This window comes from Haplochromis burtoni, unplaced genomic scaffold (assembly GCF_018398535.1).
Source record: "Haplochromis burtoni strain Fernald_Lab_line unplaced genomic scaffold, NCSU_Asbu1 Contig_168, whole genome shotgun sequence".
Classification (NCBI taxonomy): domain Eukaryota; kingdom Metazoa; phylum Chordata; class Actinopteri; order Cichliformes; family Cichlidae; genus Haplochromis; species Haplochromis burtoni.
The window spans coordinates 1,238,083-1,265,513 of record NW_024582529.1 but is presented as its reverse complement, the minus strand read 5'-3'; the positions used below and the strand labels follow the sequence as shown (position 1 = coordinate 1,265,513).

The window sequence follows — 27,431 nt, the reverse complement described above, 5'->3', positions numbered from 1 at the left end:
AAAAGTTGAATCTTTCTCATGGGCCTAGAAATGGGCCAAAATTTGCACTAAAATCTAAATATTTAAAAAACTATAAAAGTCATAAACACCAAAAGTCATAGCATACTAGTCCAGACCCAGCCGCACAAAAGGAAAAAGGAAAATAATAATAATAATAATAATAATAAGAAGAAGAATAAATCCGACGAATAGTAATAAGTGTGCCTTTTGGCATAGGCACACTTAATAAATACACTGAATTAAAGAGGATTCATTGAATTAAATGTGTGAGGATGAGCTCTGCGGGTCTGTTTAGTTTCCTTGTTTCCTAACTAAGCGGGTCATTAACCTTGTTTAGTTTATCTGGTTAAAAGCAGCTTACAGGTCAGCAGGATGGACTCTGACGCGGCTGCAGACTAAAAACAGCTCGTCCACCAGGTCAGGTCATCCAAGTGGGACAAAATAACACTGCTGCTGACAGGAAACACCGAACACCTTCTGTTAGACAGCATGATGCTGCGGTGTCTTTAATCCATAATCCAACTTTTCAGGATGCTACTGCTCATATTTTATAAAAAAATGTTTTATTTTTAAATACATTCTAACACACACAGACAGCTGGATAGCATAGTAGTAGTATGACTACATGCCTTGGGAGCAGGAGTTACAAGTCTAATTCCCACCTGAGGCATCTGTATCCGGTAAGGGTCCCCCCATGCTAAGCAAGCCTACTGCAGAGAGATAACTATGAAGTCATAATGGATCAACAAGGTCGGCATCAGGTGTTGAGGAACCAGGGCACCCTGATGAGAACTGAGCTGTAGGTGCTTTTATGGCTAGAGACTACAACACAACCCGAGATTGGGTCCCTGATGGAAGAAGGATTGTTTAGTGCGTGAAGCTTGAAAGCTGGATCCTCCAGTAGCCGGTGACCAAGACTACATGAAGTACCCTCAGAAGCTCTACTAGATGATGTGAATGCAGCACTACAGACGATACCTACCAAGACTAACCACCATCAGCATGGAGAGGGAGACTGGAGATGCTACCAGGCATCGTATATGGAATGCCATAACCAAGTGGCTGGCATAGTATACAGAAACATCTGTGCTGAGTATGGGTTGAAAGTACTGAAGTCAAAATGCGAGACACCCCAGGGTGGTGGAGAATGACTGAGCTAAGATCCTGTGGGACTTACAGATACAGACGGACAAAATGGTGGTGGCTAACCAACCGGACACAGTGGTGGTGGAGAAGCAGAAGATACACGGCCATACTGATAGCGAATGACAGCAACATCAAAACCAAGGAACACGAGAAGCTTGAAAAGTACCATGGGCTCAGAGAAGATGTGGAGGGGAAGGTCCCAGTGGTAATTGGTGCACTAAATGCAGTGCAGCTAGGTGAGTGGCTCCAGCAGATCCCAGGAACTACATCTGAGATCTCTGTCTAGAAGAGCGCAATCCTAGGAACAGCTAAGATACTGCAGCAGGACCTCCAGGCCTCTGGTAGAGCACCCGAGCTTGAAGGATAGACTGCCCGCAGCACACACGTTTGCTGCAGTGTTTCAACACTTCCAGGTTTAACTCTTTTATATGGAAAAGCATGAAATGTGCAGATGTTTTCTCATTTAAGCTAAATACTATCAGATACACAACATGTATTATATCCCGTATTACATACAGTATTATCACACTGCGCTTGGTTGTCTGTCAAGGGTAGAAAGCAAGGAGCATTTAATCAAGTTAAATCCTGTCAATGCCTGTGTGTGTGTGTACCTCTCCTTGTGGTTCCACTCCCAGTGTGTATCCTGGAAAATCTTCCCACAGCAGAAGAGTTTCTTCAGTTTCCTCCCAGGCCAGACTGTCACAGTCATCCTCAAACTCACACTCCCTCCTACACACACACACACACACACACACACACACACACACACACACACACACACACACACACGCTGTTTAAGCATCATTTCTGAAAGTTTCAGACGTTAAATAAAGAACAAAAAACACCTACAGCTGGTTCAGCATCTTCTGCATCTGCTCATTAATCTGATTGGCCGAGGTGCTGCACGAATCCTCGCTTTTGGCCCCACCTCCCTCGCTCTCCGACACGCTGAGCTCGTCTCCATCCCCGCCCTTCAATGACTGCCCGCTGTGTTTTCTGACCCGGCGGCTCAAAGTGGAGGGCGGCGTGGGCACCTGCTGCGTGGAGACGGGTTGGTTTGAAAGTTGCAGCAGACCGTGGTTCAGGACATTTTGTGGCCGTGGATCTACCTGGAAGATGTGATTCATGTCCTCGCAGTTCCTCTGCTGGGCAACATCACAGAGGCGGGCGGTGATGTCAATCCGGCGGCAGATATCCATGTCCACCTTCATGGCCTTTTCCTGGATTTTAGTGTCCAGATCTGACAGGTTCTGACCCAAAGACAGAAAAGTTTTCATTTTAGTCATATTTCCTCTTGTTCTGCTAAATAAACACAAAGCTAACAATATCATGTTTTTTCTGTGTATTTTTTCTTTGTCTATAAAAGGGGAAAAAAGAGCATTTCACCATTTAAAAAAAACCTTTGTCAATATATGGACCAATCGAGCTTATGTGCACAGTCCCAGGACGACACATGTAATTAGATGTAATTAATGCCTAAAAACTAAATGGATGAAGTTGTGACTCATTTCTTTTTATAAAGCTGTAGCAGACTCACGTTGCTGACGAGTCCTTTGAAGAGAACGAGCTCCTCTTTCAGCCGCTTCACCCTCAGAGCCAGCTCGTCCTGACACACCTCGCTCTCCTGCAGGTCCTACAAACACAAACATCTGTGGGTCAGATCAATCAGCTCTGCACAGGTATGCAAGTGTAAGACATCCATGAGGTCTTTACGTCCACACGTGATGTTTTCTTCAACCTCAATCGAAAACTTGAAATGTTTTTTCAGCTCATCTCAATCCCATCCCATTCCCAGTGCTTTTGGACCCACAAGTTTTAAACCCACATTTCCTCCTATCTCCTTGTTCTCCTCTTTTTATTTAAAGTTTGAGCAGGTTATATGTTCTGTGAATGCAAACTCTAAGCACTAAAAATATCTGTATATCTGATGAAGTGTTAGGACATTTAAAACATCTCAGGTTACATATCTAAGAACTTTTTAAGGATTTGTAAAAACCCTGGAACAGCTGTTTTCTCTGCTCTGTGCATTTTCAAAACAGAAACAGAAATAGTGGTCCAGCCCCGCTCTCGAGCTGCTCACTAATATTAGGTGTGCTCCAGGTAAACTGAACTATCCCCAACTGAGAGGACAAAGTTTACCGAAGGACACACGTCTTACTTTAAGGATCAGAGAGAAGTATGTAAAAACAGTTTTACCAGCTTCATGAAAATGACACGAGCTAAATTTGCACTGATGTGCTGATGCTTCAGCTTCAAAAAGCTGACTATCATCAGACCCGAGTTCATGATGAGAAGCTGACTGTGTCTGTAAAACCAAACACTTTTAAAATGAGAAACATTTAATCTGAACACAAGCTAATATTTTTATGTCAATTTTACCTCCTCGAGTTCAGCCACCTTCTCCTGCAGGTCCATTCTGGCTGTGTACTCTTCCTCCCATCTGCAAACACAAGCAGAGCAGACGTCTCGCACAGAGTGAAGCACAGAAACTCTCTGAAGCAGACAGACACGTTTACGTGTGACAAAATAAAATGCAATAAAACTAGAAAAAAAAAGGTGAGTGCATTCATACTCCACAAAGCATTACCACGGCCATCAGCTGTTTAGTTTAAGCAACACTTTCCTACAGAGTTTAACTCCGTCTATTGTGTCCTACAGTCAGAAGACTGAGCCACCTTAGCTGATGATGAGCAGCTCTACCTGAGCTCCTCGCCTGATCTCTAAGACTGAACTCAGACACCCTTTGGAGAAAACTCATTTGCACTAAACGTCCTCATGAGTAGTACTGAGCACTCAGTCGACAGCTCACTCTTACACTGGGCTCCTTGGCGGCGTTCGCCTGCCCCTGATCGCAGCCTCTCATCTCCTGACTCAACTTACTCCACCTCCTCCACCTTCAACTGCAGCTGGTGGCTTCTTTGGGAAATACAGTTTGATTTAGAGGTTTAACATGAAAGCCCACTCTTTGAGCCGTACTCGTCTGTCTGTCCTCCGAGTGATTAACATTATCTGATAATACTACTGAAAACGATGATACACTTGTGAACGTGTGTGTGTGTGTGTTAGCTGACGTCACAATAATTAGTCTGTCAGGTTACCGTGGAGATTTTTTCAGGTGGACTGAAACAGGCGATGAATTTTCGCTTCTTTATCTTCATGTCTGCAGCTTTAAGGCAAAAACCTTCATGATCACCTGACACAGACCCACACTGTGCAGCATCATGGCCCCTCCCAGCTCCACCGCTGTCATTACTCAGCATGTGTTACATAAGGAGAAACCAAGAAGTGTGCATTTGGAGCATGAAGGCATGAAGAGCACGCTGCAGTCACTACAAACAGAGAGCAGGACGACCGGCTCATATCTGGTTCCTGTGTTGTGGTGCGATGCCTCATAAATACGACCTCAGGATGATATTAAAAGAAAAATGGTTTGTCTTACTCTCAATTAGCACCACCATGTAATAAAGTCAGACAAAATCCGATTATATTCAATAATATTCAGCCATCTCTCCTGATACGACACTAAAGCTTAATGTATAGTATTGATCGGATGTCTTTGCACTCATTCCTCACATACGTAAAGTAACATGAGATCAGAGGAAGCTTGTGGCTCCATGTCATGACTGGTTAAAAGCAAAAAGACCTCAAAAATAACTGTGACAAGAAACCCTTCTGGATGTGGACCGATCAGTGGATTAGATAAAGCTGATATACGATAGCAGGACATATGGTCTAATCTGTTTTAGATCATGAAAGTTTAAACTGGGGTAAAATCTCTGCAGTCACATGTATCACATGACTTCCTGAACAGCTTATCAAGAGAACACACCATCAGTGCAACACAAAGTCAGTTAAACTCCAGGGTTATTATTCTGCACTGTCAGGAAGCATAAACCATTGTGAGTCCATTCGATCTGCTTTGGTGCCAATGACAATGACAACAGGTGCTCTGGAGAGGCAACAACAAGCCAACCCCCAGCCTGAATCTTAACTATGAAGCAGCTGGTGTGTTTCAGCTGCAACGACATGAGTCAGTGTGACAGAGATGCTCAGATATGAAAACCAGAGAGAGCGAGCTGCTGTCCTCGCTCTCGTCTGTTTGCCAGTCCTAACACGCGGCTCTGCAGTGAGGCTGCTGGTGGTTGGTGTGTTTGACTGATTAAAGACACAGCAGCCGGTGTACCTGCGCTGACGTCCTAACTGCTGGGTGATGCAGACGCTTCGTAAACCGTTTACTGCCTGTTGAGCTTTTTAAGAATGAGCCCAGGCCGCTGCGCCGCACTCAGATGTGACGTCAAAGAATTTGAAAAGCCCTCTGCAGTAACGACGCAGTGCCGCTCGTTTGATCAAACCACCTGAAACAGACTTGTTCTCAGAGCAAGCCAATATCGACTGAAAGGCTCAGAACCATTTAATACTGATTTCCTTTAAGTGAGACTGTGATCTTTATCTCCAATGAGGTTTTAGCTGCCGACCTTCATCAGAGCTGGGCAATACTGTGAATGTGAATTTCACCATCCTCACACTGAAGTTACATCTGCAGAGGTCGTTGTTCTGTCCTTAGAGGGAGCATCAGTGACACACGGGCAGAAAACACCTCAGTAAACAGCAAACTGCAGCTCTGTCATTTATTTATAGATGCAGAAGCCAAAAAGTAAAATCACCAAGCCTGCAGCATCACACAGCAAAGCTGCTAAATATTAATCAAGGTGAACGGCACCTGGAGCAAAATCAAGCTCACCAACAAAGTGATTTTAAAACTGTTCCAATTTCAAAGAGACAAAGAGAAAAATGAGAAGTTACACAAAGCTTGTGACAAAAAAAAAAATCACAAAAACATCCTTGTCAAAAGTGGCAAACATCGGATTTACTCTGACCACCTTAGACATGCCGACATCTAAAAACTAAAAACTATGCTAAACTGACCTACAGCCTGTGGAAAAGCAAACTGCTCGACCTACAATCTCCTGACCTCTTTTTACCATCTCATCATCACACAGTGGATCTCCTTATAAAGTGTGACAACACCTACAACAGGTTCACAAAAACCTAAAAAAACCCACCTAGTACACATTTAAATGAGCAACTTTTCCTGAAAAAATGGGACGTTTGCACCTCACATACAGTTATAAACTCATCAGCAACCTCTTTAGTTCAGCTCTAATCAGCCAATGCATTTGGGCATGCAGACATTATCAAGACGATGCCCTGAATTTCAAAGCAAAAAGCAGTATAAGGAGGAAAGGTGATTTAAGTGACTTGGAACGTGGCATCGCTGTCGGTGCCAGTTGGTCTGAGTATTTTAGAAACGGCTGACCCACTGGGAATTTCCCACTACGGTTTATAAACCGTTGAGGAATATTTCAAGCACCTTGTTGAATCTATGCCACGAAAACGAAGGCAAAACAGGGTCCAACCTAGTACTAGGAAAGGTACCAGTATACCTAATAAAGTGACCAGTGAGTGCAACTTCTAACAGTTAAAGGGGGATAAACAGTGACACACACTCTTCCTTAAATCTTTCCCCTTTAAAGATGCATGCGACGACCTTCCTGTACCTTTAATGATCAGTTCTGACACGTCAACACGTGATTTGACGGCCATGAGAACAGTATGTGCACAATGATGGCTGCACAGGCAGCGTCCACCCTGAAAAAGTCTGAATGCACATCCAGTCATGTTGTTCAATAAGCAGGCTGAAATAAACAGAAACTGCTTAGACCAGAAAACTGCTTCAAGGGTTAAACCTAACAGGCCCTCAAGGAGTAAAGAGTGAAGACATGACACAATCAGGAAACCTGCGTCTGTATGCAAGGTGATGCTATCGCGCTCTCAAGCACACAAAAAAGTACAAGTCACTGACATTTGCTGCTCTCTGTTACAGAGTGAGCGATTAATGCCAGAGGAGGTAACACAACAGTGTCAGTGAGTATTTATGTGCAATATGTGGCTGAAAATCTGCAGATGTTTGATCTGGTCTGACCAGTGAAAGCACATCAGCTCACATCATCTCAGTAACGCTGTTTGGGAGAAAAACATCCCAACCCGGTGTCAAATAAACTGCCCTCATATGCAGCCTCTAAACTGTCACCAGTGCTAACCATTTTGGTTACAACCATGTTGGACTGCTTTTGTTGGAGCCAGAGATTGGGACACGATGGTGGAGTGCTAAAGCATGATTTGCCAGCTCCATTCATAAACTGTATAGCTGCATTCATAGACTTCCTGTTTGAACTTCACTCTTGCAGTCAGCCTCAAGTGGACAGTAGAGGAAGTGCAGTTATTGCCACTTGCACACAGTCAGCTTTATTGTTTTAACCCTTAGAGTTTACTCAACATCTGATTGGATAACTTCCCAGATACGGGGAGTAGAATTAATGCTGTGCTTATTAAATGGCACGCTCAGCCATCCATACGTGTCTGCATACTTTTAACTTCTGTTAATCATTATTAATGTTTGCAAAAAGCAGAACGTCGGAGAAAGAAACCCGAGCATTTTGCAGCTGTGTAGTTTGGAGACGAGCTAATGATGACGACGAAGATGTTGATGTCAGCGCCTCTCTGACGCTGCAGAAGCTCGCCTCGGACACACTGGGTGGGGAGGTGGGGAGTGCAGAGAGGGATGAGGAGTCAGCGAGGACAGAGAGACTCAAAGAGGAAGACCGGGCAGAGTGAGAGCATTTAGAAATGGAGAAATGTAATAAGATGCCAGATGCTGAGAGGGAAGCAGAGGGTAAAAAGATAAAATGGAGAGAAGGAAAAGAGGGAGGTGTCAGGTGGGGTGACATCACTGCTGGCGGTCACAGCCCGGTGCTGCATTGCAGGTACCAAAACAAGACCCGGCAGGGAGGAGGAGGGATAGAAAAAAAAGGATCAAACAGGAGGAGGAAAGAAAGAAAGGAGGGGATGAGTCATGAGAGAGAAAAACAACAGCTCATGTTCAACTTGTCCCCAGACAGCGTGTCCCTGCAGACACACATGAAGCTGAACGTGTCACATGAAAGGAAAACTGAAGACCTTTATCCTCACTGGAAAGAATATCAGTCAGCTCAGGAAGAATATTGTTATGTATTTGTAATTTTGCAGCCTGCTTTTTGTTTTTATGCTCAACCCATGTAACTGCGACACAGTTTTGCCAGCAAGGAAATAAAAGAAAGACTTTCACATTTGTCCGTCAGAGCTGCATCGATTCAGGCTTTTAAAGGGCTCTCCATGGTAGATAATTAAACTTGCAAAGAAAATTTGTAAAATAATATATAAAAACCCTCGTTAGCTCCCTGCACACAAATAAAAGTCCTGATTAGGAGGATGGAAGGGTTTGGGATTTTGTTTCTCTTTGATTGATTTACTTTTGCTTTTCCTTACTGGCGAGGCTCTGGTACCAAAAGCTACTCAGTTAAATTTAAGCACTAGAACTACTCGATTATGTCAGGCTTAGGCACCAGAAGCTATCAGGTTAGGTTACATCTTTGACAATGAGGTTTTTAGTTCTGAACACCAAAATCTACTCGCTAAATTTAAACACCTAACCGTGGTTTGGGTTAAATTATTCCCCTTTGCAACGTTAACCCAGCACACTGAAAAATGTTGCATTTAAGTTCCACTGCACTTAAATGTGGCAACAAAGTGTCTTTTCAAGTATCTCAGGAGTGGCAGTCCCACATTAATACCCAAACCAAGCACGTCGTGTTTAATATGTCTGTAAACCATTAATGTCAGATTTTTGTTGATGAACTTGCTGCTTTCTGAGTTTCACTTTCATTTACTTCATTAAACGTTTGAGCTCTCGCCTAACCTTTTACTTTATTGTGCTCCAGAGTAGCGAATGCTTAAGGACACTGCAGTAATCATCTATCCTGTCATGACAAAATGACTGAAAACATGTTAAAATGATTCAAACTGGTGCCCACAAATTTTTAAATTGTTTCTATTTGCACGTCACTCTCAAAGGTCTTAAAAAGACAAGAATTTAATGTAATTTAGTGCAGTGCAAAAACTAAAAGCTCTGCAGTATCTGAACATCACAGGTCAGGGAGTCACTGCTGTTGAGTGAAATCGATGTGACTGAAGGTCTGTCATGCTGAGGCCTCCTGCCTCAGCAGGCTGATGCACAAAGCAGTGAGGTCAGTGCTTTTTCAGCATCAAGCAGCGGTGCAAAATAGTGTTTCAATGTCTTTAAGAGGGGAACAGGTCAGCAGTGAAACTGTTTTTTTCTGCGAGCTGTACAACAAATCTACTGCCTAAAAGAAACCACGACTGCAGAAGATTAGCAAAAATGCGGGTAGGATTGTGTAATTATGTGAAGCACCCTGCTCTGCACCAACTACATATTTCCCCAGGGTAATGAAAAATAAGATGTCATAAAATTACATGTAAATTGTGATAAAGCTCATAAAAAGATCCAAGTAGTCCTCAAAATAAAGCAGTGACTGGCACCAGAGTTCACTGATTAATCCAGAGAAATAAACAGCTGACAAATGAAGGCAAAGCACTTTCAGATTTTATGACTCAAACAGTGTTTCTGCGGAGTTTTGCAGCACTTTTAAAAAGCGACCGACCAAAAACATCCTGTAAAGCAGCCCTGCTCATTGATCAGCAGCATCGCCCTCGCTGACCCCGTACAGCCAGAGACATTAATGGCAGCGCCCATCCTCGCAGGGTGACTTATGACTGCACTTAAATATAATAACTATCAGGTTTCATGTTTCTCTGACCAACCAATCACTACAGAGAGGAACAGGAGCCAGCTTGGTGATCGGGTCGGCCATTTTCTTACTCAGCTGTACACTTTCACTATTTTTCCATCTAAGATATCAGTGGTGCTTTTATCTGTATTTGGAAACCAATACTTAGCTTTGTTTAGTAGTAGAAATGAAATCAGTTTTACATCGATGATAAGTTTCTGTTCCTCCTAACAAAAGGGCTTCAAATGATGTATTATTTACTTTGAATTAAAGATGAGCAGCCTTGGTGTTTTCTTGGTATCAGAGGGCAGGTGCTGCTGCTGCGGCCCGTCATCAATATTTTGTGGTTTCAGGTCGATATGATTCTGAGAAAAGGAGTCAGATGACTCAGAAACGCTCAGAGTGATGCTTTCATCTTTTACTACATCCTTCACTCTTTTTTTACCCTCAGCTAAACAGACAAAAACTATCAGGAATTTCTCAACTTTCAATAAACCGTATGTTATCTTATACTTTTTTGTGTTTCTGTTTTAATATGGAAATCTCACATCAAGTGACAGTAAATCATATCATCAAAAGAATTTGGAAATCTCCGTGCACAATGAGCAAGGTTTAAAATGTGGACTGGATGCTGGATCTTTGGGTCATTGAGTGGCACTGCGTTAAAAGCAGACATTAATTCTGTGACGGAAATCACAGCATGGGCTCAGGTACACTCCCAGAAATCACTACCTATGAGCACAGTTCAATCTGGGTTAAATCTCTGTCATGTACAGAGAAAGACACATCCAGAAACACTGCTGCCGTCTTTGGGTCAAAGCTCATTTAACATTTGAGGTAAAGCAAAACAATCCAAATGTGGAATTCTATTTGGAAAGCATGGATGCTGTGTCTGCAAACTAAAGACAAGAGAGACCATCCAGCCTGGCACTCAGAATCTTTGTCTGCATCTCTGACAGTATGGGGGTGCATTAGTGCCGATAAGGCACTGGCAGCTTGCCCCTTTGGAAAGGCACCATCGATGCTGAAAGGTATATACAGGTTTTAGAGCAACATGTACCCCTATTCATTTTTCCCCAGGGAAGGTCTTGGATATTTCAGGAAGACAATACTAAACCTGCATCAAATACAACAGCATGGCTCTGCGGTAAAAAAGCCCGAGGTTGAACGACCTTCACCAATGAAAACATTTGGAGCATCATAAAATGGAAAATAGGATAAAGACGACCCAGGACTGTTGAGCAGCTAGAATCCTGTGACAAGAACAGGACAGCATTCCTCTCCAAACTGTCCAGCAGCTGGGCTCCTCAGTTCACAGATGTTCACAGACAGCAGAGGGGTAAACACAACCCTCCCTGAACGTTTTTGAGACGTTGTGCTGCCATCAAATTCAAAATGATCTAATATTTTTCTTGATATGCTAAATTTTCTCAGTTTAAACCTTTGATATTTTTCTCCATTCATGTGTGTTTTTGATATCTGCAAAGCACTGTTTTTATTTACATTTTACACAGTGTCATTTTTTTAGAAACTGTGGTTGTAGAAACTGAGTCACCTTTTACTGAATGCTGAATATCAGTGAGTGCATTTGTCAGTGAAGAAAGACACACATGAACCACAGCAACATGAAAAAGAAAAAAGTTGATTTAAATCACATCTGAAAACATATTTTTATAAACTAGTTCTTTGTTCATATTGTGTCTTCTGGGCTTTTTGTTGTTTTACTAACTGCCTGATGTTATTGCAATGTTTGATATCTTTTATTTGTTAAGGAAAATGTGTATTTTGCATTTTGCATTCCTATTTTCTTGTTATTTTCACTCAGCTTCACTGTAATTTTGTTCTTTCACTGTAGCTCTCGGTGTAGACCTACTGAAACTGAAACTTGCACCACGCACTGACATGGAGCCAAAGGTTTGAGGTTTTGAAGCAAACTGCAACTTTCATTTTTACCCTGCAATTTCTGGGAATATCACTTTTGATGGTTTGAAGTACTTTGTAAACTCAGCTTCAAATGTGCTGCATAAATAATTTCTATTACCTGAATCACTGCTTCTTTTGTGTGACCAAATTGCGTTATTATTTTATATAAATCTGTTGCTGCAATTGGAAATTTAAAGCAAATTGTTATTTTTCTTTAATTTTATTAAGATTAAAAAATACATTTAAAAAATGAGCTATTGTTTTATAACACACAGCAGTTTTATTTTTTTTTTTTTATTATTTTGTGAATTACAGCTATTATTTAACTAAGAGTTCAACAGAACCACTGACCCCATGGCCAAGGTCTATTAGACAAGTATAATAGAGAAGTTGATCTGCAGTTGCTGACCCAACTGGACTGTTTGGAACCTGACAATATGCTCAGTGATGCAGAAGAAATCTCTGAATGTCTAAGCAGCCGAATCCTTAATCTCCAAGACAAAAATCAGACCCATGATGTCATAAACCACCTGTAATCAGCCACCTGTGCACGCACGCTCACGCGAGCACACACACACACCATGGTGAAAACTTCACATCACAGGTAAAGCATCTTATCACCCAGCGCCCCTTACCTCCTTTTATATTCATCCCTTTCTCTCTTCACTTTGGCCAGCACGTTGTACAGAGCCCTGATCTCCGGCGTGATGGTGTCGATCTGGACTCCAACGCCGTCCGGGTGAGTCCAGGAGACCCCGGGCCCCGTGACGCACGACTCCCTCCCGGTGCCAAAGCGGCGGGTGTGGTTGAAAGACCAGATCGTCCCGGGGAGGAAGCGAGGTGGCGGAGGAGGGGGAGGTGGGGGAGCGTTGGAGGTGTTTGTCCCAGTGTGGGTGGAGTACTTCTCGTTGATGTTGGTGATGGTTTTGGTTGGGTCCATGGGACTCAGAGCCGGGCTGATGGAGAAGCCGGAGGTGGTGAGGTTGGAGTTTGAATCCGTGCTCAGGTATTTGTTGTCAAACAGAGGAGGGGGGTTCAAGGTGGGGGAGAGGAGGCCTCCGGGCAGGTAGGCAGAATTGTTGGCGTTGAGGAGCGGGATGAAACCCGGCCTTGCAGGGATAGGCCCGATGAATCCGGTCTGGACTCCTATGTCTTTGGTGAGGGGCTTCTGGTGTCCATCGCCCCCGCTGTTGCCCTCCAAAGCCTGCTGCAGCTGCTTCTCCAGCACCTTGTTCCTGCGCTCCAGCTCGTGCACTTTGGCCAGAAAGCAGCGGAAGCGCAGGTTCAGGGTCTTCAGCACGCTGATGTTGGAGCCCAGGTCGTTGCGCAGAGCCGTGGCCGCCGGGGGGACGCGGTGCAAGGGGCTGCTCAGGTGCAGGTAGGCGAGGCCCGACGGTGGCAGAGCGCCCAGGTCCAGCCCGGACAACCCATCAAGCCCGAACCTGCCGTGGTCCCCCAGGAAGTAGCCCGGGTCTGGGATGGCGGAATCTGTTTGGCTCGGCATTTGGGGATGTTGCTGCTGCGGTGCCAGGAAACCGCTCTCCTCCAGGACCGGATTCATACTAGAGTAGGAAAATCTGAAGTGCTCGAAATCCGGCATGAACCCAGACTTTTATAGATTCACTCGGAGAGGTAATTTAATATATTTATGATCCCAAAGTGGAACTTGGCCCAGCAGCCTCTTCTCGATTACACCCGATGATCCTCTTTATGCGGAGGAGCTGTGCGCTGAAAGTCAGAGGATGCGTTTTAAAATGATGCTTTAAGGGCCCAAAATGGCAGCAAAATGATCAAATCCAAAACGAGCACTGCAGTAAAGCTGTGCGCGCACAATGGAGCATAAAACTCGTAAAAGCAGATACACCACTGCACCCTGCAGCAGAATTACGGTAAACTTTTAGGCAGGACTAATTTCTAAAGCGAGATCAGAGCCGCGATGCGCACTACCAAAACGTGATTTTTTTCTCTTAATTCAAGCACTGGGGGGGGAAAAAACCCAAAACCATCACGCTAAATAAATATTGATTTGCCTTTATGAACATTTATGCAACGTACCTACAGTCCGAGGTGTAAACGCCGACTGTGGCTCCAGGTAATCAGGCGAAGTCAGTGAATCAGCGGTGCGACACAGACCAGGAATAAACAAGCGAGTGACTGCGGCTGCAGCTTACCGTACTCATTCTGAAAGCAGGGCACCAAGACGTTTCAACTACAGTAATAACCGGACTAAAGGAGCATCTACTTAAACGTGAAATGAAAGCATTTTGGTATAAATACCAACAACCGAAGTTTAGAGCTCCTCAATTAGCCAAAATTCCTTAAAATAGTTTAACAAGCACAAATCTGAGAGAAAGCTAGCGCCAATCTGCGCACTTGTTTACAGAGATGACACTTTTATAGAAGCTAGACAGTTTGAACAACTCCAGATGGATTAACGACCTTCCAGCAGTGAGACTACAAATGCATTTCAACTTTATGCAAAACCACTTTGGTAACATGGAGAAAACTAAGCACATTATAGAGCCAGCTCACGTTCAGTTACAACCAGTGTTTGTCAAACTACACTCATTACATGTCAGGTGTTTCCATAGTCACAAAAGTGACTTTTACAGACTAGATGTCATTGAAGGGCTGGATTTGTAAGAAGAAGCCAGTCTGGACAGGTCTAATGCTACACCTGTCCATTCTAAGCTATATACACACACACACAATTTAAATTGCATATCACAATGTGCTTTAAATGCCTTATACCAGGGTTAATGCTGAAAGCTCTTACACCGAATGTAAGCATGATCTGAAATAAGGCTTCAGATATCCATGAAGTTTGCATAGGCAGCAAAGTTTCTCCCTGCTTAGTTTCCTTTTGGAAAAGAAACTACACATTTCTCATGAATTCTGTTCTTTATTTTCAAGTGCAAAGGAGCCACAAGCTTAGTAACAATACTGCAAAGAATCTGTACAAACATCACTTCTGACAGAACAGGGGACAAGCTTCTTTTAAGCAGGACAATACATTTTCTCTCCCCATTGGTCAGGTTCTTCAGTTTGTCCTTTCTGCAGATGCTGTGACATCCAGGTGAAGGAATGATGAATCAGGATTTCACTCCTTCGAGAACATGTGCACGAGCAGGTCACACACACGGTTGCTGTAGCCAAACTCATTATCGTACCTGCAGGTACAAAAATGAGAGCAGAAGGTTCAACAGTGGAAACGTGAATGAAGATGGGAAAGCTGCAGGCTTTAGTGCATAATGGCTAACTGTTTAAATCACTGAAGTTTGTCTTCTTGGGGCACTAGGTGTAAACTCAGTGACAAAGAATACCAGTCTATTACATTTTTACTCATTTCATACTACATGAGATTCAGATTTCCATTTGTAGTACAAACAGTTTTTAGTAATCAATTCATTTAAATGCAGCAAACAAGCTTTGGTCAACTGAGTTTAATAAATGCAGTTTCATACTAGAGACATGTTCATCGAGTCTCACCATGAAACCAGCTTGACAAAGTTGTCGTTGAGTGCAATGCCAGCTCCAGCGTCAAAGATTGATGAGTGAGGGTCACTGTTGAAGTCTGTGGACACAACCTGAACAGAAAGAGTGCAAGTGTAGTTGTTCCGTTAGTGTGCCAGTCCTCGAGCACATCTGTAAAGCTAGTTAGACAAATGCTGCCACCTAGTGACTCCTGTGTGGCCACACAAGTGAAACAGTCACATTCTTCCCTTTTAAGAGTGTAATGTAGCCTGGTGTTTCAGATGTGGGTGTTTTGTACCTGGTCCTCTGTGTATCCCAGAATTCCCTTCATGGGTCCCTCAGCAGCAGCTTTGATAGTTTTCTTTATGTCGTCATACTTTGCCTGAGATGAGAAATTATAATCCTCAGATTAGACAAATGCAAACTCTAGATAAGGGAACACGAATCAGCTTTATGTCAATTATGAGACGCTTACAGGCTTCTCCAGTCGGACAGTAAGGTCAACGACAGACACGTTGGGGGTGGGCACACGGAAAGCCATACCTGTCAGTTTACTGTAACAAACATTCAGAGCTCAGGGCATTTTGCTGATAGTTTTAGTCATTACACCGTCCTGATCCTTTTCAGGAAGACACATGTGCCATTTTAAAATTGAGAATTAGAGGAGAAGTACCCGTTCAGCTCAGGGATGACCTTGCCAACAGCCTTGGCGGCTCCAGTGGAGGCAGGGATGATGTTCTGGGAGGCACCACGGCCATCTCTCCACATTTTACCAGAGGGCCCGTCAACAGTCTTCTGTGTGGCAGTGACAGCGTGGACTGTGCTCTGAAAGAGCAGGTAAAGGTTATTCAGAGGCAGAATCAGATCGTCCCAACAATGTGAGCTAATCTGAGCTGCTGTCGGACAAGTTAAACAGAATTTCTTAAGAGGCAAGTAGCTTTGATGTTGTAGAGGGACCATATTTACTTGATGCAGCAGAAACACTTTGTGACAAGAGAACTACTGGAAAGCAGGACCCTGATATAGACACCCAGTATCCAAGCTTTCTGATCATGTGATGTTTGTGAAGGGCCATCAGTCTCCAGCATCAGTGACTAAAATTTGATGAGTCTGCCGAATGTCGAACTGAGGAGACTTTGAGCTTTTTATTGGCATTGTGCAGTTTTTGCACAGTGAAATTGGGTAGCTGGACCACAAAGGTGCAAAAGACAATATACAATGAGGGAAAAAATAAATAAAGTGCAATGTATACGTATGTGAGTACTAGCAACATGTAACTAAATGAAGTTGTTGCTGAATGCATTGTACAGTTTGTTGGCCGACTGCTCTTAAAGTTCCTAAAATCTTCTGGTTATAAGAGATTCACTCAAAAGAAGCAGTATCAGTTCTTTACCATGAGACCTTCCACGATGCCAAAATTGTCATTTACGACCTTGGCGAGGGGAGCCAGGCAGTTGGTGGTGCAGGAAGCATTGCTATGGAGAAAGCACATGTCAACTTAATGTATGACAGCTTAAGTGCAGAGATGCTACACCAAACAAACTTTAAGAAGCCATCTAGACATCTGCAGCCAGCTGTCCAAACAGCCGTTATAGACAAGGCATCTGTAAGCACTCAGTACCAGCACTCACCTGACAACCGTCAATGAGTTGTTGTATTTTTCGTGGTTGACACCCATTACAAACATTGGTGCATCAGCACTGGGAGCTGAGATCACCACCCTCTTAGCTCCACCCTTCAGATGAGCCTAACAAATCAAAATGGATATTAAGACTGATTGTACAATCACTGATGCTTCAGGAAGCTCCAAAATTATGCAAACTAGATTGCATTAATTTAGAGATACAGGTCAGGATGATGAAAACTGTTCCTTCAACCAAGTTTGTCACTATTGTGACTTCAACATGTGAAACAATCCTGTCATCTTCAGTGTGAAACTGCACTTTAGACAGATGAGAAAGCACAACAGCAGCCAACTTACAGAAGCCTTCTCAATGGTGGTAAAGACACCAGTGGACTCTACAACATAGTCCACACCAGCATCACCCCACTTGATGTTGGCGGGGTCCCTCCTGTGCAGTTCAGAGAAGTTAGTTATTCAATCTGAGGCAAACTTTCTGGATAAAGTGCACGTGTGACTGTTACGTACTCTTGGAAGACCATGATGTGCATGTTACCGATGACCAGCTTGCCACCCTCAGTCTTCACCTCGCCGTGCTTCCAAGTGCCGTGAGTGGAGTCGTACTTGAACATGTAGGCCTGCATTAAGAGGTGACCATTAAAAATGCAACAAAACCTGCAGTTTCTTAAGAGAAGTCAACATGAGGTCTCTAAAACTTCCTGGTGTCCTTGACAACGCAGTCTTTGCTTAATGTTTCATTTAAGGACTTTGCTTTTCCTACATTACTAAACAGAATCAAACAGGCTTGTTAAGTACCATCAATTTATAGAGCAGAAGAAACTTGTCCTCTCACCATGTATTCCAGGTCAATGAAGGGATCATTGATGGCTACAACCTCAACCTTACCACCAGCAACAGCAGCACGAGTCACCAAACGACCAATACGTCCAAATCTGAAATGCAGGTCAGACTAAAGAATCAGTACAGATATGAAAGGGAGCAAGAACGACTAGGTTGTTGTGAGACAGTAAGGATGAAATTTGTTGAATTCAAACTGAAGACCCTTGTAATGTCTGCATAGTCCAATTAAAATATCAGGTTCCAGGCCCAAGTTTTTAAATTGCAACTATGTCCACTTTATTCATTTCCTGTCTGACCAGCAGGTTTAATCTGAGTCACTGCAGAGGATGGCTTTGCCATGCAAGGCCTGCCAACCTTGACTGAAGATAACAGTGGCTGGCACCAGCAGCTGATAGCCTGTTTAGGCCTAATATGGGCATTGTCAGTGAGGCAGATTGAAGAGTGTGGAACTAAGGAAGCATGAGGGTCGAAAGTTCAGAGCACGTTATAGGAGTGGAGATAAAGAGGGTTGTGAAGTAAGAGTTTGAGAGAAATCAAGATATGCTACAAAGACAAGTTTTTAAATCACCCAAACATTTGTCTCTAACTTTTTCATGTTTTGTGACAAGTTGAGTTAGTGCTTCAGAATTGAGTGTGTGGAGGTGTTTGAGTACAACAGTTGCTTGTGGGTTACCCAAACAGATTAGGCCATTCTTGTGAATTGCTGCCTCCAAGTAGATTTGGAGGCATACAAAAAAAAAAAACCAACAAAAAAACAATTTTGTCCAAGATGGCAAAAGGCACAATTTTCCTCATCAAGTTTAAGTTCTGAACAAACTTACAGTGGGATTTCATATGTGGATGAACCAAAAGCAGACTTTGCGACTGCAAGACTGAACCCGTGTTTAGTTATAGCTAAGATACAGTTGCCACATAGTTGGAATTTGATTGTATTCATGGCCTTTCAATAATACTGCATTTAGGCTCTATTGTATTTCAGCTTCTATCAGAGCAAACAAGGCTGCTCAATTCAAGATTTCTAAAGATGTGGTGAAACATGTTTCTTCATCGTGTAAACTGATTTGGAACATGCAACTCTCCTAAAGAAGTTGCTAAAAGCGTGCAGAAGTTAAACGTTCCCATTATGGACCAGCATACCAACTACTGTGTCGGAGGGAAGCCGATAGTAAATTCAGGGTTGAGGTCACCACTAGCTTTGGCTTTAGATCAAGCTGAAGACAGTGGAGTTGTGGCATGAACTATTGAGCACCAGAGTTTTGTCATGCAACACTGCATGCCTTCAGTTCACACGAGTCACATTACATAGTTTGTTTGCAACTGTATCCTGCAACAGGAGACAAATATACAACATGCACACAAAATGACTTTATCAGCTTTGATGTATCAGGAAGCAGAGACTCCTTTGAAACTGCTAGAGAACTTTATGGGTTGAGTAAGAGGAAATCTGGACAATAGCAAAACAGGAAGGAAAGTCTTAAGGGGAGCAATTTGAAAATTCATATCTGTAGGAAGCTGCTCATATCAGATAAAGTCCATGTTCATCAACTGGTGTTCTCTTAAAGCCATTCACCTCATGAAATTTAGAGTTAAATGTAAAGTAATTACTGAATATAAAGTTCTTACTTTTGTCAAATATAAAATTATCACAAGTCAGATGTGACAGTTTCACATTTAACTGATATTAGAAATCACTAGCACAGTAAAATGTTAGCAAGTTTAACTTCAGGTGGGATGACAGCATGCTGCCATGGAGGCTGCTTGCACAGTCTAGTTTGTGGCAAAGTCAGTAGTGTACATATCCTTAAAGTTAGTAAGGGATCAAGAACAAAACACTAATGTTGTACCATTGGGGGACACTTATGAAATTTGGCAATTCTAGCAGCTTTAAACACAAGCAGCTTCACTACTGTCTCATTAGTGAATCATTTTAATTGTCAGGTGCAGAAACCCTCAAGTTATCCTCTCAAACTCTTTGTCAGGCGCTGCCATCATTGACAAAGTTTTGACAGGAGGGGAAGAGCCACAGGCATGCAGATTTCCTTGGTTTTGGAAAGCTGCTGAGCAGCCAGAAGGCCAAAATGGACTGGAGCCCATCTTCTGTTTCTGAGCCTCATTGTGAGGTACGTGTCCAAAATCAGGGAGCCAAATCTCCCTGCGGCTCTGCAGCAGCTGCTGCTGCTCCACAAGAGGAAGAGAAAATGTTTCAGCTGTGATCTCCGAGTCCGAGCAGTGTCCACACAGAGTCGGCCGATCACTGATCTCCAGTGGAAAGGTTAAGGAGTTAAAATTAGATGAGGGGAGAATGAAGAGGAATGCGACAGCTGAAGAGAGCAGCGATACTGACAGAAGGGCGTTGTTGAAGAGCGGACGCCAACTGTGACACCACCAGACTATAAATAACCAGAGAATAGACAGGTCCAGACCGCAGTCCTGTCCTGCTTTTAGGGTTCAGATGATGCTCAGGCAGCACTCCAGCGGTCCTCTGTGAGGCAGCGAAATATTTAGACACCTTTAAGTGTCTGGCATTTCTAGATTTCAAGTTTTGTTTAATTTATGTTCATTTAACAAGTTGCCCTTTTACCATCTTGACAAGAAGTTGCCGTTTCAGCTTTCAAACATTGGCAATCAGTTTGTATTTTGGCCTCCATAAGGCATTTGTTTAGCACATTTCCAACAAGGTGTTAAGTTTAAACTGCTTTTGCCACTTGATTAAATCTTTACTTCATGAGCCAATAAGTAAAACCACAAGAGGACAACATGTCACTAGAGGAAAACCAAATCGAAGGCCCTACAATTCAATTAAATTGCCCACTGATCTAAATTTTAGAAACACTTTCAACCTTTGACATAAACACTTGTGTCAATACAGCTTTTAGGCAACAGGGGATGAAGTTAAAATACCTGGATACAAATCAAGCATCCAAAGAAATCCAGGAATCTTATCCGGGGTATACTGAAATGCCTGCTTGATTATCTACTTTGAACTTTATTAAAAGATATACAAATAAAATGCAAGACTTAGTTGCACCTACTCAAGTTTTACTAGCATCAAACCAAACACCTCTTTGCAACACATGGGGTAGTGATTGTTAATTAAGCCGGTGAGAAGGAAACCTCTGCCAGGACACCTGCACAATGACAGGTGTAGAAACTTACCCATTGACTCCGATCTTCACCATTGTGCCTGATGTGGTCTACACCTCACTGAGAGGGAGGAAACAGTTTAGCCTTTAATTCACTTATACAAGAAGAAGAAAAAAGATGCACATTCAAGAATTAAAAGATTAACGTTTCAAAAAACTCAAAACAAAACTTTACAGGAAGCAGAAACCGTGTAATAAAAACGCTACTTCCTGTGTGTTTCGTTCACCTGTTACTCTGAGCAGCAGGTAAAACTGTCAAAGCTCAACCACTAAACAAACGCAAACATGTGGGAAACCAAACCCTTACCTGAGAGGACACTGGGATACGAACGTCCTCCGGAGACGAAGCGAGAGCGGGAAAGAAGTTTCGAGGCACGCCATTTATATGCGCTGTCCCCCCGGGCCACGCCCCCTTCCTCAGTGGCCCAACTTTAAAGGTCACGCGAAGCTGCGAACGAGTTTAATTAAGAGCATCGTTTTTTTGTGCGGCCTTTGCTCAGTCTGAGAGGTCGCTATACAACAGAACCACAGTGCAAATGTGCAATCTGTGACGGCATAATTAGAATTAAACGCCACTCTTCAGAATAGTTCCTGGAAGGAGCTCCACAGGAAAACACAAGAACAAAACCATGTTGTCGCAACTGGGAATTTTAGGAAGGAAATACCAATATCATGGGAATAATAATAACATAAATAACTGCGTACAGGCTCCCTCAAAACATCCATTTACAATTGTTTTGCATTTGATTCGTTTGCCCAAAAGGACAGCAAACAACACACAAAATCGCAGATTTCATTAACAGCTTTAATATTATCATTATTTCCCCCATAATTTCTGCAGGCATTGCAATGATGTTGCCAATGTCAATTTTATGTTACTGTATTTATTTTTCTATTTTACAATCAGACTCATGAAATGAAAATCTGATATCATGAATAACGACATCTTGTTACTTCATGTTGCAGAAAATCTGGAATAACATCCTTTCAAATGGTGAAAGGTTTTTGCTTTGTTGCTCCAGACCACCATCATTTTCTAGCAAAAACGTTTTTCTACTAATTTAATCAAAGATTTACTCACAATTTATTGATGATTGTGTGTGATTTATTTATATCATACATTAAATTAAATAATAGGTTAATCAAGTGAAATCACAATTACCAAAACGGATTTCTCAATGTTATAAAACTGAAATGTGATTTACCTTTTAGTACTGTCAGAAATCTGTGATCAGTTGGGTATAAATCCATCTCTGTAGCTGTGTTATTTTCAGCAAGCACAAAGAATCTATTTTTATTAAAAAGTCAACTGTCAAAAATTACATAAGAGAGTTTAATGAGGAAGGTGAGAGCACTGATGTGTTAATCTGGTCCTCGGTCCAAAGTCAGACCTGAGACACCCCCCCACTGCTGCCCTGTCCAGGCTCAGTCACAGGATGATCCTGCCGGTCATGTGATGTTCGGGTTTCCACCACTATGTGAGGCATATCACACACAGACAGGAGGGCAACTTTCATGGTCAGTCTAGTGCTAATCCCACTGAAGCTTAGGTTTATGTATTTAAATGAAGAAATATTACAGTGAAACTTACAGGGAAATAATCACAATGATTTTTTGAATTCCCCCAACAAATCTCTGAATGCAGGCTTGTGTGTTCGTAGCAAAAACTACAGGGGTGGCAGAGCCTCTGAACTTTAACAGCAGTCGCGTTAATTTGGTCACCAAATGTGCTGGTGACCAAATAAATCTCTACCCCAGGAGTTTCAAACTCATTTTAGTTCATGGACCACCTACAGTTCAACTTGATCTCAAGTGGGGAGACTCAGAAAAAACAGTCCAACCTATAAAAACATATAGAAATTGAAATATATTTTCTTTTAAGTGTAAAAATGTGCATGTACTCTCTGAAAACATTCATATGTAATGTACCATAAAACAGATGATTAGCAGCCTGAGATGGCTTAGGAAAACTGAGTATAGTCTCAACAGTGCCAGTTTTCCTCTTTCTGTCAGTCTACTATCATTAGAAAAATGCTGCAGAACTGCATCGGGATGTCGTCTCGGCTTACAGGTGTCCCTCAGATCTTTGTAAAAAATAAGAGACAAAAACTCCAAAAATGATGCCGATGCTGGCTTAGATTTTAATGTTTTGCAAACCCGTCCACTGGGCCAGATCTGATCCTTTTGTTGGTCTATTCTGGCCCTTGGGCTGTATGTTTGACACATCTGGTCCTAAGCTTTCCACTTCAGCCAGAAAATCTAAACGTTTATATTCAGCAACCAGAGAATTGGATCATATGGAAAATTAATTCATCCAAAAATATTATTATCTCCCACGACCCTGAATCGGATAAGCAGAAGAGAATGGCTGGATATTTATTTTAAAGCTTTGAAAACATGTTACAAATGAAGTTCCCCTTGTAAAAATAGAATAATAATGAGTAATAACGAGGCTGAGTAATCTGATACGGTTTATCACTGTAAGTTTCATCTAATGTTAATCAAACAAGGAGACACGGTATGGTTGGAATCCACATATGGTGGTCCTGTGAGTATTTTCAGCAGCACGATGGAGTAATGAAGGAATGTCACTCAGCGTGGCTCACCGAAGTTTTAAATAGATTTTGGTAACCGACAGAAACCCGCAGGTATAAGACTTTTGAGGCTATGAATGCACACACAATATTGTTGTGTTTTACAAATGCACAGACTGTATATAAAAGATGAACGTAGCTGTCATGAGGTTGCATTTTGATTTTCAAGCTCTTCTTTTGAAGCCTCAGCCTGCACGTTTTGACCCTGAGATTTTGGTGTTTTGAAACTTGACATGATGTGTGGAGAGTGAAAGGAGGACACATCATAAAGATTTGCCTGGTTTATCATCTGTTTTCTTCTCAAAGGGACCATAATTTATAAAGTCAAATCATGTTGTAATAAATAAGACTTAACACTTTCAGTCTAAACCACAAACATACCAGATTACCAAATACATGCATCCAAACCTGTGACATTTGCACCCCATTCATACCTGGTATTACTGCTTGGCCTAGAACATTAAGTCCAAGAACATAGTTCATACTTTGATCAGATATTAGAAGGTACAAATGCAATCTATGCAGCATGACCACATCTTCAAGAAAAAAGAACACATTTTGAAACCAATAATAAATGAAAGGTAGATAATTATCCAGATACCGTATCTCTATACAGACTGCATGGGTGTATTTTAGTACTCACAAAGCAAAAGAACAATCTAGCCCTGTGGATCAAAGAACATACAGCTCTACAGGTCAGTCAGTGGAGGGTAACATATAAAGGTCAGCCTATAAATATGGCATCCTGTTCTGAACTCTCTTCATATAGACAGTATGTTAAAGAGTGTGACATTTAGGTGAGCTGGGCACCTCTGTTCGGGGTCAGACACACCAGAGGGTTAGCAAGAACGTCTCTGAAACAAAAAGGGACTGAAGGTTGGTTTGTATGTTTGAATGAAGCCCGGACAGCTCTCAAAAGCAGAGCCCAGGTGAGATAAATGTGCGTCCTTTGTGTGCGTGATGGTGTAACTGTGCACATATCTGCACTGAATGTAATGCAGAGCCTGATAAATGCTTTGTCTTTGGTTAGGGGTGCATTCTAGCTGCTCAGATAATCCCCGTGATCCAACACAGCCATGCCTTATCTAGGAAAAAAGAAAGGAAACCTGGTTGCTATGACAACCCCAGTGGTTAGACAGCTGGTTAATAATTCAAGTCTCGCTTGCTCCTGTCTGATATTTGTCTTTCTGCTGCACAGACTGTACAAACATTGTCTAAAATTCACAGACTATGTCACTGCATTTCCAGAGGAAGTCAAAGCTCCTGAAATGAGCTGCTCTTCCTCTCGATCTTCTCACTGCCCCGTTCTCTGGCTTCATTTCCATCGGAGCTGAGATTAAAACCTTCTACCCAAATGCATTCAGAAAAGTATTCTGCTATACCGTGCATCAGTATTTGAATTTGCTATGACAGAAACTTAAATAAAGAAAATGACAGTCAACAAAAGGCAGAAGGAATGCAGAACATCAGGAGCATCAGGAGCAGAACACATTAAAAATAATACATGAAGAAAGTTTGAAATCCTCTTCATGACCTTCTACTGTTTCTTCATCCTTTCCCACTGAGCAGCTGACTCGAAGTTGCAGGAGGCTCAAAGTGTTTGTATGAGTGACCTTTAATGATTTCATTTTAAGCTGATGACATTTATAACATTCCCCCCCTTTTTTTTTATTAAAGAATGGATGTGTCTGTGGGTGTAGAAGGAAGGAGAAAGAGGCAGTGCAAAGGTCAAGAAGCAGATTTAAACCCAAAGAACGAGAGTGGGCGATTAAACCCGCTGAGCCTCCAGAACAACAAACACAGTCTGCGCTTTCATTCAGGCACACGGAGTGATGTGGCATTAAGGCTTTACTCTTAAAGCCTTATAACACATGCAAGTGATAATGTCTACAAAAATGCTGGGAACAGAGATTTTAGCTTAAAACTGCTAATTGCTTCTCCTGAAACACGATCTCTGGTATCCAGTTTAAAGTGACGGGTTATCTTTTTGCATTTAGTTTTTCTTCATCCTTAAAGATACTTTGTTATAAGTTGCCCAGTTTTGGAATAATTGGCTGTAAAGATATAGTTCTCTGTTTCCTTTAATAAAATTACATTTTGTCTCAAAGCACCAAAAGTATGTTTAAAAAATGAGCAGTGATGTCTCTTTCCAGAAATCTCGGCCTTGTTGTGAGCAGTTTCATGGCAACTGTATCACTCTGCAGAAGGAAACATGGATCTACTGATGACAGGAGCTAAACAATCATCCTGAGAGCTTCTAATATAATCAACAGCTCCCGCTATTTAGACTTCCTGTTTAATAGGAAAAATGTTTTCTTCTATTCTTCAGTTGTTTAGTAAAACAGACTGAGATAATAGTTATAATACTGGTTTGCACTACAGCCAGATGATTTTCTCTGGTTTGGAGTCAAAGTAAGGGAGACAAAGCTGTGTGAGCAGAAGAGAGAGGACAACAGACAAATAATGCTGAATATGAAGCTGCCAGGCAGGAGGAAAAAAGGAAGACCTCAGAGGAGATTCATGGGTGTAGTGAAGGAGGACATGCAGAGGGTGGATACGACAGAAGAGGATGCTAAGGTGAGATGGAGGCAGAGGAAGAAGAAGAAGACATACTTTCACTTAGGTACATCAAGCGAGTGTGGGCTGTCATGAATCCTGAAAGTATCAATCAGAAGTAATTTATTGACAAATTCAGCTTCTCTGTAAGAAAAAAAGATATAAATTATTTGCTGCTATTCTTTCCTTCAAGATTTCCTGTAGTTTCTTATTTATGAAGGGTGTACTTCTTCAAAGCGAGGGAAGTCAGCCAAGTTGAGTTTGGAGTCACAGTCCTCTGCTTCCCAAAGGTGTCTCCTTTTTAATCTGATTAGATCACCATGGAAACTAAATGCTGAAAGTATTACCTGGCCATGTTCAGAGCACTGATTTAAAAATCAGTTGGAAGTGCCACGTTTTATTTACAATGAAATCTGAGTGTGGTTTAGATTCTCTGCTGAAGGATTGTGTGTATGCTCCTTGTTAAGCTGCACCTTACTAACACCACATGGAGAAGACGTGACGTGAGTATGCATTGCATGGTCGCAGGAATTTACATTTATTTAGTTTTTATGCTTGATCCTAAATGGGTCCTTGATCAGTTTTCTGTAACATGTTGGAATGACAGCTGTGAGAAAACTGATCTTTGTGTTGGTTATTTGTCATCAAAAATATTGAGTGATTACAATGAATTTCACTTTGATTTGGCAGCAAACTAAACAGATTTCCTTATTTCCTTGAACTGGGACAGTGTCAGAAATTAATAGACTAAGTAGCCTTTAATGTGTTAATGGATCAACTTTAAACTCTCAGAACTCTAATGAAGAGCTGTCATGTTACAAATACTCATTAACATTTTTTCTGAGTCTTTTGATTCTTTAGTGTTTTTATTGTGGGGAAGGAGCGGGGATGTTTCCCCTGCTCCTCACTGAAATCTACACCTCTGGCTAAAAAGGACTTGCAGATCACTGAATTGTGTTTCTGCTTTTTGGAACTGTCTTGTAAATTAAAACCGATTCAGATTCTTATCTGATGGCCTTAAACACACATGAAGTGTCACCTATTTATTAACGACTGCAGGCTCCTCCCTCACTGTTACCAGGACAGAGAGCCACGTTTGAGGCTCTGCAGGTAGAAACAACAGCGTTTGAATGTTAAATGACTCTTCGGTCCATGGTTACATTTCCAGGGCCAGCAGCTCCACTCCAGTACTCCAGTAAGACGTGTCAGACATTATCAAGCTCCTTCTCTAACAGCAGCAGACGTCTGTCAGAACGAGGCACTGCTGATCTTTGTTGCTCTGCAATTGCATCATCTTCATACGTACATGATAAAATCCTCTGGGGGGAAACTGGAGCAGCTGGTGTCCAGTGAAAATAATAAAGGGGACAGAAAAGCTCCTCCTAAGAACAAGTGCAGGTGTGTGATGGGAAGACCAGAAAAGCCACAG

The 27,431-nt window shown here is 42.2% G+C and overlaps 2 protein-coding genes across 4 annotated transcripts; both read right to left on the bottom strand.

The window, feature by feature from the left end:
- Nucleotides 1-6: 6 nt before the first annotated feature.
- On the bottom strand, nucleotides 7-13,930 carry iffo1a (intermediate filament family orphan 1a). 3 transcript variants are annotated; one of them, XM_005933767.3, is made up of 7 exons: nucleotides 13,809-13,930; nucleotides 12,389-13,481; nucleotides 3,526-3,586; nucleotides 2,684-2,779; nucleotides 2,256-2,396; nucleotides 1,996-2,180; nucleotides 7-1,875 (listed from the first exon to the last, which is right to left on the bottom strand). In XM_005933767.3, exons 2-7 carry the CDS (start codon nucleotides 13,351-13,353, stop codon nucleotides 1,725-1,727), a joined length of 1,599 nt encoding a protein of 532 aa, XP_005933829.3. In that variant the 5' UTR covers nucleotides 13,354-13,481; nucleotides 13,809-13,930; the 3' UTR covers nucleotides 7-1,724. The 3 variants fall into 3 exon arrangements, with proteins under 3 accessions (XP_005933829.3, XP_005933827.3, XP_042081260.1); XM_005933765.3 differs by having other exon boundaries at nucleotides 1,996-2,183; nucleotides 13,809-13,929; XM_042225326.1 differs by having other exon boundaries at nucleotides 1,996-2,183; nucleotides 13,813-13,929.
- A 709-nt stretch (nucleotides 13,931-14,639) lies between these two features.
- LOC102313286 (glyceraldehyde-3-phosphate dehydrogenase) lies at nucleotides 14,640-21,243 on the bottom strand. Its single transcript, XM_005933764.2, has 12 exons — nucleotides 21,160-21,243; nucleotides 20,866-20,913; nucleotides 17,702-17,801; nucleotides 17,377-17,486; nucleotides 17,209-17,299; nucleotides 16,859-16,974; nucleotides 16,621-16,702; nucleotides 15,901-16,052; nucleotides 15,703-15,781; nucleotides 15,526-15,609; nucleotides 15,243-15,340; nucleotides 14,640-14,923 (listed from the first exon to the last, which is right to left on the bottom strand). The coding sequence occupies exons 2-12, from the start codon at nucleotides 20,886-20,888 to the stop codon at nucleotides 14,854-14,856; spliced, it is 1,005 nt and encodes a 334-aa protein (XP_005933826.1). The 5' UTR covers nucleotides 20,889-20,913; nucleotides 21,160-21,243; the 3' UTR covers nucleotides 14,640-14,853.
- Between the last annotated feature and the right edge of the window lie 6,188 nt (nucleotides 21,244-27,431).